We start from the raw sequence: 15,110 nt of genomic DNA on the forward strand, positions 1-15,110 counted from the left end.
CCACCCCATATATACCCTCATCACCCGAGGGAGTTCTTCTTTCATCAGCTGGAAAGGGCTAGTTTAAAGAACCCCAAGTCAAGGGAGCTGAAGCAGATCTGGAACTCCGACCTTCCCCCTCACCTCCCTGCCCCTCACCAGCCGCCTCTGGTCAAGTGACCAGGCTGTCAACTAGCTTCTCCAGGATAAGGTTTCAGGTCAGCCAGAGTGTATAAAGACAGGTGCCAAGCCAGAGGCTGCAGGGACGACAGCAAATGACAGAGGGGTGATCAGGTCCCTGCTGCCACCTCCTGGGATGGAGCCCTAAGGAGCCTTAAAGAGACCCTATGCTTCCCCCACTTTGGCTGGACTCACAGGTAAGACCCCACTCTCCACCCCACCTTCCTCTTCCATGTTCTCCCCTCGCGGCAGCCTACGGAGAGCAGCCAGGAGCTGTCAGGGGTCGCTAACCATAGCAGGACAGAGCCGGTAGAGGTGGAGTCAAGATGAGGGAACGGCAGCCCTGATGAGGGCACTATGGAGGGGCTGGGACTCCACCCCAACTCCTGTGTCACTCACCCAGGACTCACTTCCCCCTTGCCCTGCTGGCTGCCTCTGCTGTGATTTTGCAAATCCCCATAGATAAAGAGGTGGCTTTCTCCTTAGTCTGGCCCAGAGTCCCCAGGATTCCCCCAGAGCATAAAGCCCTTTCCCCATGAGGCCCCCTCTCCTGAGTGGGGGGGCACCCCAGCTCTGCTCAGACGGCTTCCTCAGCGGGGATGCAGTAGAGGCTTTGCCAGGAGGGTGGAGTCAGGCAGCGTATCTCAGAAAAGGGGCTTCTGATCCCTGCTTCAGAGCCACCACGGAGAACTTGTTTCTAATGCAGATTCCCAGGCCCCAGCTCAGACCTGAATCTCCGGGGCTGAGGGCCAAGAATCCACTCTGTAAACAAGCAGCTCAGGGATCCTGAGCTCTCCCTGAAGTCTGAGACTCTGGGTGGTGGAACAGGAACAGGTGCTAGACAGACCTGTGCTCTAATCCCAGCTCCATCCCATTAGCCTTATGATTAGCTGAAGCCCTCAAAGCCCCAGGGCCCTTGTTTATGCAGACAATCATAGCAACTACCTTGTATGCCTTATAAAGGGGTTGAATTAGTCAATGCCTGTAAAGCCCTCAGCACGGTGCCTGGTGCAGGAAGCACTCAGCAGATGTTAATGGGGCACCACGACTCTGGGCGTGCAGGCTGAAATGCCCCATCCCTCACGTGCCCCAGCAGAGCACAGGAAGGAGGGTCTGCTCTACGCTTCACCTTTGCCAGTGGGAAAGTTCTTCTGGCTGCTAGGGCTCCCTGGGTACCAATTCAGGAGGCTGGAGTAAAGGGGGAAGGAGGTTAAGGAGCACTGGCCTCAGGGCCCCTGCCTGTGCCCACCATCGTGGCCTCCCCCCTGCCCTGCCCGCACTTGATCAGTGACAGTCTAGAGCCCTCCCCACCTGAGTCCACGCCCGTCCACTCCACCTCCCGTGGCGGGCTCAGGACAGCCTCTGGAATAGGCTCCAGCTTCACCCTTGGCTGCTGCTCTTGACCAAGTTCAGGCTCCAACACCTCTTGCTGCACCATCCCTTCAACCTCACTTGTCTCTGAGCCTCCAGTTGCTCCCTTCCAGTCCATCCTTGACACCTGCACCAGCCCGATCCAAACAGGTCTCATGGTGTCATTTCTCAACTTGAAGACACCAACCAGTCCCTGTTCTCGCTAGATTAAGTACAGCTGTGGCATTTGAGGCCCTCCACCAAAGAACACTGTGGGCATCTCAGATCTTGTTGCCCATTTCCCCACCTCAGCAAGTGGGGTCCCTTGGTCACCTGGTCCTCCCTGGACCCCTCTGGCCCTGGGCCGTCCCTGTACCAGGCTGTACAGAGAACCAAAATAAGTAGCCCCAGTCCCTGCTTTGGGACCCCACCCCCCACATCTAGGCAGGAAACCATTGCAGTTAATGAGTTAATTCTAGGGACTTCCCTGGCAGTCCAGTGGTTAAGACTCCACGCTTCCACTGCAGGCGGCACAGGTTCGATCCCTGGTTGGGCAACTAAAATCCCACATGCCGTGCAGCGTGGCCAAAAAAAAAAAAAAAACAGAGCTAATTCTAAAGAAGGTGTGGGACAGAGGCAATTGAGGACAAAGGAGGTTCAGAAGGGAAGCCGTGCCTGATGGTTCAGCCCCTCTGGCCAGAGGACACAGGCTCCCCCTGGGACACGGACCCAGCCCATGAGGCAAAGCCCACAAAGTGCTCCCTGCAGGGCCTGGCCCATCGCAAACACTCCATGCCAGGGGCCCATGGCAGGGAATGCACTGAGTCACACAGCCCTGGGGGGGATCCCACCTCTGCTCCTCAGTTCCTAACTCTGAAAGTGGAATTAAGATACCTAACTTGCAGGACTCTTCTATTAGAGCCTGGGTGGCCACCAAGGTTTTGAAAAAGGGACACTTGTACAACCAGCCAGAGACACTAGAGAAAACAACTCCCAAGGGCCTCCCCGCCCTGAGAGTCGGGCCCTCAGATTCCTGAAGCCGAGGTGCCCAGCAGCATAGCTCCTGTCAGAGGAGGGGAAAGGCCAGGGCTTGAGGGAAGGGAGGCTGACAGGATGCAGGCACTGGCAGCTGTTCCCACACACAACCAGGCACCTTCATTCCAGCCCCAGACAGAGGAGCCAGAGCCTCCCTGCCGGGACTGAGCCTGCCTGGCAGCTGCTGGGCTTCTGCAGGCCAAGGGGAAGGAGGACAGTGTCCCCCCCGCACACCTGCAGTGCTGTCCCCTCAGCCAGGCTCAGCTCCACGCCAACCTCCCAAGGGGCCAGATCCTCCTTGGACCTTCTCAGGGAGGCAGCACAGAAAGGCAGGCAGACGGGCTGTGGGAGGAGCATTGCAGAGGGAGCCTGAGGCCTGACTGCGTGCCGTGCACCAGTCTCAGCCTCTCTGGGCACATTTTCTCCCTCTGCCAAGCTGGACACCGGTGCCCACCCACCCAGCCCTCCTCGCCAAGCTCTTGTTCTATGTGCTTAGCACTTAATTCCCCAGAGAGGGGTTTTGCATGTAATTTAAAGGGCTTTGAATGCCCTCAACAAAAAAGCAAGACGGTGGATATCCACCCTACCACATCCACTGGGGCCCCTGAGTGGAAGGAACGGTGAAGGGGGCCTTATTGCCACCACAAGAACCTGGCTGGAGTTCTGTGAATTTGAGGAAGTCTCTTTCCATCTTAAGCCTCTCTTTTCTCACCTGTTAAATGGATTTAAATGCTGTCCTGGCCTCTTTCCAGGGCTGTTTCAAGCCCAGTAGAGCAGAGTGAACCAGGCTCTGACACTGGTGGCTGGTAACACTGAGCAAGCCAACACCTCTGAGCCTCCATTTGCTCATCCAAACGCAGGGAGAGGAGGGGGAAGCTACCTCTCAGGAAAGCTGTGAGAATTCAGTGAGATTGCGTGTAAAGCTCCACTGCAAGAGCCTCACGCCCCACAGCCATTCCCTCCTCCTACCCTAAGCGGTGCCCTGGACTCTCGCACAAGCGCACGCCCTTCCCTGCACCTGGAACCCCCCTCCCACTTCTCCAGCTGCTGGAATTCTGCCCACCTTTCAAGGCCCTCCTCCCACCCCCCACCATGAAACTGTCCTAATTCCACCTCACAAACAAGAGAGAGGGTTTCTCCCTCCTTTGGGTCCTTTCCTGATGGTTCCTTCCTTCCAACATTGATCCAGCCCATCTTGCACTGCAGTTATGTGTGGGTGTGTCTAATGCCCCCACAAGACTCCTTGAGAGCTCCCCATGGGCAGGTCACACAGACTGTTTTTACTCATCTCCAGATTTCCTGGAGCGCCAAGCACATAACTTAGCATGAGCTGGGTCTTAGGGAGGTCCATAGGCCACGACAAGGACTTTGGACTTTGTTCTGAATAACTAGGCGGGGCGAGGGCGGTTGGAGAGCTTTAAAACAGGGGAGTGACATGATCTGAATTATGCTTGGACACTAGGTTAGGTCCCCATCCAGAAAATCTCCTCCTGCATTTGCTATCCAGGCCTAACATTCCAGAATTGGTGCACAATTCCCTCTATGACTCAGTAACCGTCAAAATGCATACAATCCTTATATGTAAGCTATATCTCAATTTTAAAAGTTTTAAAAATAAAAGTAAAATGTTAAGTGCAATTTCATGCTGGGAGAGATCAAAATAAAAGCACCTCCTTCCCCGGGGCAGTATTCAAAAGTTGTCCCTCCACACTATGACCCAGGCTTCCAGACTGGGATGCAGTGGCTGGTGAGCTCCCATCTCAACCCATCCTCCATCTCACCTCCTTCGTTCCCTTTGGATAATTCTACACCTATCTGTGTTCCTGAATGTAAGCTCCTTGGGGGCAAGGGCCAAACATGATTCATTCCATATCTTTCCTTCCCTAGTACCTGCCATAGTGGTCAAGAAATAGCTGATCATTAAGATAGTCACTTACACCTTAGCATGAATTAGAAACATCACCTCCTTCTTAAGAACAGACTTTTCTAGGGAAAGGCGACAGCAAGCATAAGAGTCCAGGGAGCCATGTGGGTTGAAGAGACAGGACAGGGAGAACCAGAGTTGTAGACCACAGTCCTGAAAGAAGCCTCAAGTGGTCACCCCTATCTTTTGGAATCCATTTCACCACGGGTGAATAGGTAATATATCATTCCCATTTACCCAAGAGAGGTTAAATAATGTATCTAATGTCCCTCACCCATTAGTAAGCCATGAAGACAGGGCAGGAACTCAGGTTTCCTCACCACAGGACCAGAGTTTTTCCATTACTGTAGAGAAGGGGGCACACACTCTGCCCACTTAACAGTTAACTCTGTGGGACTGGCCCTGGCTCCAGGGGTGACAATGCTGAAGGGTCCAGGATCCCAGCACACTGGGGGGCGCCGAGTGTGTGAGTTGGGGTGCCCATGGGTATGAACTGCTAAGAGATGGCATCAGCACCAAAGGCCTGTGCCAGCTTCCCAAGGTAACCAAGGCTAAACCAGGACCCTCATGTACACATGCCCCTGGTCCACCAGCAGTAAGATGGGTGCAGGCACAAGTGCACACCTGGGGGCAGGGAGGGGGCACAGTCCCCCTCAGAGCCCTGGGGAGGCCGAGCAGCAGAGGGGCCCAGGGTCAGTCACCGCCCCCCCTACCCTGTCCCTCCACAGCAGAACACCAGCCCGGGAGTCCTACAGTGTCGGGAGGAAACATCTCTAGTCACAGGCTAAATGTCTTTAGTGACAGAGAAGCAATCACAGGCTGAGAAGGACTGTGTTTGTTTTAAGTAAAGAAGAGTACATTCAGGCAGGCTTGGAGGAAACAACAACTACAACCCCGCATCCAAGATGGCTAGCAGTTTAACTGAGCCACGAGGCACATTTATTTTGTTGATTTGGGACGGCAGGGCCTAAAGTGATGAGACTTGGCAGGCTCTCTCTCCATACACCTCAGGGAGCAGGCCTTTCCCCAGGAAGCAGCCTGAGGCTGGGGAAGGAGAACGGGGTTGGGGGGTTGCCTGTCCCTGCCTGAGCCTTTATACAGTGAAGACCCACCTCCAACCGGGAAGGGAGAGGGGGCAGGGTGAGGATGGCAAGAGATAAGGGAGGAAAGTGACCTGTTCGTATAAGTCAAATCCACACAGCTAAGCACAGCCACGCACAGGCTTTTCCCTTATAAACACCCTCCTGATGCTGAGGGGGGCCTGGGGACGGGCCCAGAGGGCATGGGCTCTATCCCCTCCTCTGGCCTGTCTCCTGCAGCCTCCTCCATGCACTGAAGCCCAGGGCTGTGCAGCAGCCTCTCTCCTTGGACCTCCGCTGGGCCCTGGAGGGACCGGGCAGAGCCCCTGGGACCATGGTTGGACTGAAGCCTTCAGAGGTGCCTCCCACAACGGCTGTGAAGTTCCTGGGGGCAGGCACAGCGGCCTGCTTTGCTGACCTCCTCACCTTCCCACTGGACACGGCCAAGGTCCGCCTGCAGGTAGGCGCCCTTTGGCCAAGGGTCATTATTCCCATCAGCGGAGGGGCTGAGTTCTCCACCGGGGCACCTGCAGTGTCTGCCTGCTCGCTCTTCCTCACAGCGGACCCTGAGCAGGCCACTCACCCCACTGCCCACGACCCTGCCTCGCCACCTCCCCATCGCCATCACCCAAGACCAAAAGATCTTAATTCCTTGGCAGGACGTGCCAGGGCCCTTCATGGCCTTGCCCTGCTTTGTAAGCCAAAAAGTGAGAATAGAAGTAAGGAATTACTGGGTGAGCTTGGGCAAGCCACTGACAACTTGTGCCAAGAAAAACAAACCACCCTCTGTTTTCCCTGAGGATCCAACACCACACTGTGTACAACAGTTTGTGGGCTGGAAACTGCTATGCAAAACTGTCACTTTTACTGGGATGTGACGCTGTGATCATGCTTGTTCCGAGGTCCAGCCCCAAGCAGGCCCCCCTGCACACAGCCCCATCCACCCCCCACCCAGCTCCTCACACCGCTGTGGGGTGTCCCTCAGATCCAGGGGGAGAACCAGGCGGCCCGGAGCGCGCAGTACCGCGGGGTGCTGGGCACCATCCTGACCATGGTGCGCACCGAGGGCCCCCGCAGCCCCTACAAAGGCCTGGTCGCCGGCCTGCAGCGCCAGATGAGCTTCGCCTCCGTCCGCATCGGCCTCTACGACTCCGTCAAGCAGTTCTACACCCCCAAGGGATCGGACCGTGAGTGCCGAGGGGGTGGGCGGAAGCAGAATCTAGGCTGTGGGTCAGAAGACCAGGGCAGTGCAGACTCAGAGGCAGAGCTGGGGCGTGAGAAGTTGGTAACATGCCCATGAGGAGACTCTGAGCCTCCGTTAAGGAGGCTCTGGAACCTTGGCCCAAGAGAGGAAGGCATCGAGCAGGGGAAGCCCCCAGAGATCAGCATCAGGCCCAGAGAGGTGCTGGGTGGCGGAACACTGGCCCACTCACTCTCCTCCCCTCCAGACTCCAGCATCACTACCCGGATTTTGGCGGGCTGCACCACCGGGGCCATGGCAGTGACCTGTGCCCAGCCCACGGATGTAGTGAAGATCCGATTTCAGGCCAGCGTGCAAGCTGGGCCCGGGAGCAATAGGAAGTACAGCGGGACAATGGATGCCTACAGGACCATCGCCAGGGAGGAAGGGGTTCGGGGCCTGTGGAAAGGTAGGTCTGGACTCCAGGTTCAGGGGGTCTTGGGCAGTGATTTCCCTACCCTAGGGCTGGAGCAGGGAACTGGGCAAGGGGGGGAGCTCCCAGCACGTGTATTCCAGCGACTCTAAAGGAACATCCCAACCATTGCAACATCCCAGCTGACCCGCCACCCTGCCCCAAATTCAGTTCAGTTTGCCAACTCTTCACCACGCACAGGACTGTGAGGGAGAGAGAAATGAATAGAAGACATCCTCGTGGTTCTCACAGTCACACAGAGGAGAGGGGACATGTCAAGGAGCAGCCATTCCACAGGGCAGGATATGCTGGGTTCACGTGGAGGGGCAGGGCCGGAGGCGGGAGAGGCCATGTGGGCTGGGGGTTGGGGCAGGGGGAGGTGACGCACAATCTGGGCCTCAAAGGCTCAGCCGGCTCCCGGTGTGCAGAGAGGGAGGGAAGGGCCTCCCCAGCAAAGGCCTATGAGGGTGACTGCAGGGCATGGAGAAGAAACACAGGCCACTGGGGGAAGCAGCCATGAGGAGGGGGCTTCCTTGGGAACAAGGCTTTAGGGTTCCCTACGTGTCTGAGTGGTGGCCACCTTGACAAATGCTGTTGTCTCTCCCACGTGCGGCCGGGGCTCACGTGAATCTTGCAGAGGAAACAGTGACCCAGTGAAGGTTAAAGGCAGGACACCTGGGTCACAGCCTCACTTGCTGTGTGCCTTCCTGGAGCCTGGCCCTCATCTGTGAAACCAGGAGGTGGTCTTGACGCTCTCCAAGGGCCCTGCCAGGGCTACATCCTGTCACTGTTCCAAGAGCCCAGCCTCCCTCTCCCAAAGAAAGGCTTCCTTTTCTGGCTCTAGCCAGGTCTCAGGAAGGCATATTTTAATTTTGATAGATATTGCAGATTATCCTCTGAAATGTGGCCCAAACAAACACAAGAGGGCCTCTCTGTTTTTTGTCTCTAAGATGGACACGGATAACCTGAGAGTTTTTAAACATCAGAAAGGAAAGTATGGAATCTGCCCACCTGAGGTGGGCTCCTCTGAGACCTCTGGAATGGGGCACCATGTCCCCCCACCTGGGCCCTGTGGCCTTGCAGCCAGGGGGTCCACTTCTCCTCTTCCCCACTCATCAGCCCCACCCCCTCCCTGACAGGAACTCTGCCCAACATCACGAGGAATGCCATCATCAACTGTGCTGAGATGGTGACCTACGACGTCATCAAGGAGAAGCTGCTAGACTACCACCTGCTCACCGGTGAGGCCCTGGGCTCCAGGCAGACGGCCCTCCCATAGCAGAGAGGGAACCCGGGACTCCAGAGAGTGGGCACCACCCACAGGCAACTGGGCTTTAGAAAGAGTAGAGGGAGGTGCAGTGCCCAGCAAAAAGTGCCCAGTACATCATTATGAGGAGTAGGAAAGAACCCCGGACAGGAGGCCAGAGACCTGGCTTCCAGCCCCGTGCCACCTCTCCCCATGCACCTTTAAGCAAGGGTCTCCTTCTCTGAGTACAGTTTCCTCCAACTAGGTGGTTGGACTGGATTACCTTCCAACTCTGGGACAGCCCAGTTCTGTTTTACATGTCCTTACCAAGAGGTCCGCCCTGGGCACTGTGAGAGATTTGGAAAACACTATCCTTACACTCAGGGAGTTCACAGTTTCATGAGGGACAAACAATGGACACATATGAAACAGAAAGCAAGGGCACTCCTCATCTCACAGCCCAATATTTGCTCTTCCCTAACCTGCGACAGACAACTTCCCCTGCCACTTCATCTCTGCCTTTGGAGCTGGCTTCTGTGCCACAGTGGTGGCCTCCCCAGTGGATGTGGTGAAGACCCGGTATATGAACTCACCCCCAGGCCACTACCGCAGCCCCTTCGACTGTATGCTGAAGATGGTGACCCAGGAGGGCCCCACAGCCTTCTATAAAGGGTGAGCCTCCCCTCCTGCTGCCAGTACTCCCTTTTAGAGAAGCAGGCCTCCCTCCCCACCTCCCTTCCTTCGCCCCATGTGGATTGTGTCTACCATGGGTCCACCTGGAAACACACTGGTGAACAGCACAGGTGTAAATGCCGCAAAGGACAAGTATAAAGACCTACGGAAATGATTTTTAGAAAGAGTGGACCAGATCTGATTTGGAGAGTCAGGGAGGCTTATCCGAAAGAAAGGTGTCTAGGCATAGGTCAAAGTGCCATCCCCAAACGTCCTGGGCAGGGGAGGAGGAGGGAAAGGTGGTTGGTAATCCTGAGACTTTTCCCTGACCCACTGCCATCACTGTGGATCACCACAGTCAGCAGCCCAAGTGCCCAATGTGCTTCATGTTTTCCTGCTTCTCTGCCTTGGCATTTACTGTTCCCTCTGCATGCAATGTCTTTCCTGCGCCATCCACATGCTCTACATCTTAGCTGTCCTTCAAGACTAGTTCAAATGCCACCTCCTCCCTAACACTCTCAGGTGTAAATTTTCTCCCTCTGTGAAATTCAGCGATACTTCCTCCACACCATTTTTATGGGATCTACCACTTCCTACGTTGTATCAATATTATAGCATTTGAAAGTTTAAATTATCCCCCATGCTAGAGTGCAGGCTCCTTGCAGCCAAGGACTGTGGCTTATACAGTTGACCCTTGAACAATGAGAGGGTTAGGGGCATGGACCCCATACAGTTGAAAATACGTGGACAATTTATAGTCAGCCCTCCATACATGAGGTTCCTCCGTTGCCATGGTTCCTCCATATCCCTGGTTCCACATCCACAGATTCAACCAACCACGGATCCAACCAACTGCAGATCATACAGTACTGTAGTATTTAATATTGAAAAAAGATCTGTGTGTAAGTGGACCCTCACGGTTCAAACCTGTGTTGTTCAAGGGTCAACTGTATACATCTTCCACATCCCAGAGTCCCCAGCACCAAGGCAGCACTCTATAGTGTAGTTATCAACAATCATCATGACTGCTAAGTCCCTAAGTATGAGGCCTTTTGCTAAGCACTTCACAAATATTATCTCACCCCCATGAACTGGGCCGTGTTCTCCACATTTACTGGGGAAGAGACTGAGACTCAGAAAGGTCATGGAACTTGTCCCAGCTCACAAAGTTTGAACGGCAGAGCCACGGCTCAAACCCTGACCATCAGATACCACCCACATTGTCCGTCCCACACTAAGCTCTTTGCTTGGCCCTCTTACCTCCACCACTGAAGATAGTCTTCTGGCGCCCAGCGTTAGATTGGGCCCAACAAGCAACCACGTTCTCGACCCTGGGATGACGTCACAAAACTGAGTTCCAGCTGACAGTTCTTTGCCCGTAAGTGCCTCCAGCATTTCACTCTTCAGCTGTGGCCACTTGTCTCGGTTTGTACTTTCACTTGGCAAACATTCGCTGAGCATCTTGCGGGTGCTGGGCCCTGTGCTGTGCTTCCTTTGAAGAGCAGCCAACCAGTAAGGGACATTTATTGAGGATTTACTAATACCGAGCCTGGTGCTATGTGCTGTACCTTAACTCATTTAATCCTCTCGACAACTCTTTGCGGTAGGTGGTGTTGTCCTCATGTTACAAGTAAGTAAGCCGAGGCTGAGAAAGATTAAGTTCAAGAAGCTGGTCCAGCTAGGATGTGAATCCAGGTCTAACGCCAGAGTGCACATTCGTTGTCCCCGTGCTATACGCCCTGTGAGGGGCCCAGGCTGAGGGTTCAGGAGAGGCCTTGGTGGGAGGTTCTGGTGCCCAAGCTGAGTCCCACGGAGCCAAGAGCAAACAGCCCGGCAAGGAGAGAAGGAGATATTCCAAGCAGAAGGAGCAACATGGGCAAAGCTGTGGGAGGAAGCGTCTGGCAGGAGCTGAGGACCAGGAGGGGATTAGCAGAGAGAGAGGCTGAAGAAGAGCGGGGGCCGGGCCACTCCCCGAGTCTGCGAAGCACAGCCGAGGGGAGGCTCTCGCCCGGCAGTGCTACCTGCCGCAGCACTGGCAGGCTCTCCGCAGAGTAGCTAAATTTGGTGTCACGTTGTTTTCGCCCTGGGGGGCCTCCAGCTGGAGGCCAGGGTCTCCGCAGGGGTGGCCACTCAGCTTGTAAATGAGCCCAGAAACACCCAGCAGCAGAGTGGAGTCAGGTGGTTTTAACTGAGCTACTTAACCTCGGTTTCTGAAGAGAAAAACCTGGCAACAATCATAGCTACCTGATAGAACTGTGAGAATTAACTGCCTGACACAGTAACACGGCTCAAAATGTTAGTCTTCTTTCCTTTCCCAACTCCAGCTTCTGCCTAAATTCCTTCAGCAGAGAAGAAAATGACTGAACAATCTCAGAAAATGCTCGTGACGAACAGAAGGCTGGTCCTGTGGCACCAGCGCCGAGGGGGGAGCACATAGATCCATGCGGGACTCAAGTCCACCCACCTGACCATGTGGTTGTTTCTCTCATCAGATTTACACCCTCCTTTTTGCGTCTGGGAGCCTGGAATGTGGTGATGTTCGTCACCTACGAGCAACTGAAACGGGCCTTGATGAAAGTCCAGATGCTACGGGAATCTCCGTTTTGACTAAGACAAGGCCACTTGGTACTTAACTAGGACAAAACCAGTTAAGGATGGAATAAAGCAGCGGGTCCACACACACAAGGACGTAGACCCACACGTGTTTACAAAACTGTTTACTTGCTGCTGACTCAAGAAATAGAAGAGGAGGAAGGACTGTGGTCTTCAGTGCTTTGTCTTAAGAATACCTTTGTTTTGCACTGACAAAATGGAAAATAAATTACATTAATTTGTGAAACCCATCAGGTTGGATGCCTAACATTTAGGCAAGGAAAAACAGATCCATTTGGATAAAACGGAAGTTTGCAAACTTACGTCCCCTGAAAAATCTGATTAGACGATGAATTATAAACAGGAAAGGGACAGGAGTGGCATGCGATTCACTTGGAAATCAGCTAAGGAGTCTAGAGGGGCACTGCCAAAGCAACACAAAGCTTTTGACTGCAGCCTTCGGTTAGCCATGGATCATCAGCTATATTTGTAGCGTGCCTGCTGTGTAAAACCCACTGGGATTCCAGGAAACGTGAGAAGAAAAGGAGAAAACCTAGAACCTGTGTCAAAGGAGCACTGCTGAGCCAGTGTGAGGCTTAGACCCATAAATGTTTGCTGATGACACTGGAGAATCAAGAGGGCAGCCTCAGTCTTCTTTCCTGTAAAATGAGAGTAATAATCCCTTTCCTCCTACCTCACTTGGGGTGTTTATGAGGATCAAGTGAGAAGCTGGGCAAGAAAGTACATTATAAAAGCAAAAGCTCTGTACAAATGTAAATATAAGGACCATGCCTTGGGAAAGATTTTGTCAGTCAGTGAGGAAGTGCCAGGGAAGAAGTTTTTGAAAGTCACAGTGGTCTAGAGGTGAGACCAAAGGAACCAGGGGTTCGGGGGCCAGGGGTGACAGAGAATGATGTGCAGCTGCGGGAGCCCCCCACTCCCTGCTGGACTGTGAGGCACCTTGAAGGGTGTGGAGTTTTGGGACAAAGAGATAAATACTGGGCTGAGAGCCTAAAGTACCAGGACTCAGAATTTTTGGAAAATTACTATGACTCAATAAAGGAATTCACACCTTGAGTGTGGGAATGAGAATAGCCACTTTTCTGCCTTCTCTTTCTTGGATGGAATCACCCTTTCTCACTTCAGGCTTCCTGTGTCAGCGCTGGGCCACACCTGGCCCACACACATACACTGCCTTCTGCCCTTCTGCAGGCTGGTTGCTCTGTCGTTTAGGGGTTCGGCTCCTCCATCTGTAAAAGGCAGGCTTGAACCAGATAACCTCCTTCTGAACTTAACTGGCCGTATCTCACATTGATAACTGGGACCCAGAATGCCAGACTTTCTGCTTCTTAGCAGCCTGTGTGGCTCTGATGACAGAACTGGGTTCAAACCACACACACACACAACTATTAGCAACCTAACCATGGGGAATCCTTGCACCTCAGAGTCCTACAGAGAAGTGGGAATGACAATCCTCACTTTGCAGGAGGTGCTCAGTGATGTCATCCTTCCTTCCCTACTCTGACTCCTCTGCACCCTGGAGAAAAACGAACATCTACTTTCCAAAATCAGCACTTTCCTAAGTCTAAATCATAATTTTAGAGCATCTACATATACGAAGTGGAAAGTCCAAGCAAAAGCAAAAAAATAAAAATTATTTTGATTTAATGTCTGGTTCAGCTTTCAAATAAAAGCTATATTTAAAACTTTCTTTTGACTTGACGGCATGTGCAAATCATTTTTAAACACTTGGTCTTGATTTGTAAGTTCCTAGAGGCCAAGCACTATGCCTTCCATGAGTTTCTATGTAGCAATATTAACCCATCATCTATCCAGAGTATACTATTCAGATGATGCTGCTGAAAGAGAGGGGATAAATGCTTCCGAGAGATATTTTGATTGAGATCAGAAGCTTAGTGACCTCCAACTTCAGGCTTTTGGGAGAGGGAAAACAAGATTGGTGGGAGGTCTTCTGAGGTTTTTCTGGGCAAAATACTAGATCTCTTTCCCCACTTCTTAAAGGCAGAGGTTGAACCAAATGACCTAAGACTAAAGTTCTGTGATTCTAAGAACTAAGAGCTTCCTCCAAGCCACAGGCATTCCCTTCCTAGTCCTGCCTCCCAATTTCTGCCACCAGGAAGCCAGGGATGCAAACTCCTGAGGTCAGATCACCAGCTGAGGCCAATACCCATTCCCTCACTGCACCCTCACAGACACCTACCTCCATCAAGTCATTCAAAATGTTACTGAACCAAACTTGAATCCTCTCGCCCACACACAGTAAAGCTGATCTACTGACACTGGGTTGTGGTGAAGGAAAGTATAGCACTTATTGCAGGGCACCAAGCAAGGAGTTCAGGAAAGCTAGTACTCAAAACATGCGATACTCCCTAATGGTTTTTGTTTTGTTTTGTTTGTTTTTGGCTGGGTAGAGTCTTAGTTGTGACACGCTGGATCTTTCGTCGCAGCACACAGGCTTCTCTCTAGTTGTGGTGCACGGGCTTGTCTTTAGTTGTGGCACACAGGCTCGGTAGTTGCAGTGCATGGGCTCTCTAGCTGCAGCACGCGGGCTTAGTTTCCCTGTGGCATGTGGGATCTTAGTTCCCCGACCAAGGATCGAACCCGCATCCCCTGCATTAGAAGGCGGACTCTTAACCACCAGGGACCACTAGGGAAGTCCCCCCCCCCACCACCAGGTATTGAACCAGTGCCCCCTGCAGTGGAAGCACAGAGTCTTACCCACTAGACCACCAGGGAAGTCCCAGCAAAGCATTTTTAAAGGCAAAGTGAGAGAGGGGCATCCCAGGGTCTGTGAACAGCTTGTGCACAATTCTCTGATTGGTTGATGGTGAGGTAACAGGACGATGTCACAGGGGTAACATTATCAATCCTTAGGCGCCAGTAGGTCTGGGGACTATGGGCTCATCATCATCAAGTAGTTAATTTCTTCCATTTGGTGGGAGTTTTAACAACTGTAAAACTACTCAGGAAATGTGCATCAGATACGATTATCTAGGTACTTCACAGAGGAGCTAAAGCAGAGACTATAGGAGAGGGGTCTGTCCCAGGAAGGCCCCATAGGGTCCCGCTGGGTTATAGAAAGAAATCTGCTTTTTCACAAACTCTTCTACTATATCAGGAAAAATGAGATAGTTTGACCCCTGACTCAGTCACATTGGTGACATAGTGGATTACTGACTTCACAGAAATCTTGTTAGTAAAAGTAATATTTTTAAAGGAATATTTTATTCAGGAGGAATGAATGTTAAGTAAGGAAATATAATTATACCTCTATAGATGAGTTAATTTGTGTCGGGACACTCTGAAAACTACAGAGCGCTATACAAACCAAAGTATTCATTGTGCATACATCGTTAGCCACACATTGTACAAGGTGCTGA

General features: G+C 52.8%; 1 protein-coding gene across 1 annotated transcript; it reads left to right on the plus strand.

Annotated features, from left to right (window-relative positions):
* Window positions 1–222: 222 nt before the first annotated feature.
* UCP3 (uncoupling protein 3) lies at window positions 223–12,803 on the plus strand. The gene is made up of 7 exons (XM_036859734.1): window positions 223–356; window positions 5,788–6,007; window positions 6,533–6,734; window positions 6,996–7,196; window positions 8,339–8,440; window positions 8,937–9,117; window positions 11,610–12,803. Exons 2-7 carry the CDS (start codon window positions 5,882–5,884, stop codon window positions 11,722–11,724), a joined length of 927 nt encoding a protein of 308 aa, XP_036715629.1. The 5' UTR covers window positions 223–356; window positions 5,788–5,881; the 3' UTR covers window positions 11,725–12,803.
* Window positions 12,804–15,110: the final 2,307 nt, after the last annotated feature.

Source organism: Balaenoptera musculus, chromosome 8 (genome assembly GCF_009873245.2).
Source record: "Balaenoptera musculus isolate JJ_BM4_2016_0621 chromosome 8, mBalMus1.pri.v3, whole genome shotgun sequence".
NCBI lineage: Eukaryota > Metazoa > Chordata > Mammalia > Artiodactyla > Balaenopteridae > Balaenoptera > Balaenoptera musculus.

Coding starts and splice junctions, on each gene's coding strand:
- UCP3 (XM_036859734.1), top strand. CDS start 5,882: ATGGTTGGACTGAAGCCTTCAGAGGTGCCTCCCACAACGGCTGTGAAG. Junction 6,735..6,995: donor CACCCCCAAGGGATCGGACC/GTGAGTGCCGAG, acceptor CCTCCCCTCCAG/ACTCCAGCATCACTACCCGG. Junction 7,197..8,338: donor GGTTCGGGGCCTGTGGAAAG/GTAGGTCTGGAC, acceptor CCTCCCTGACAG/GAACTCTGCCCAACATCACG.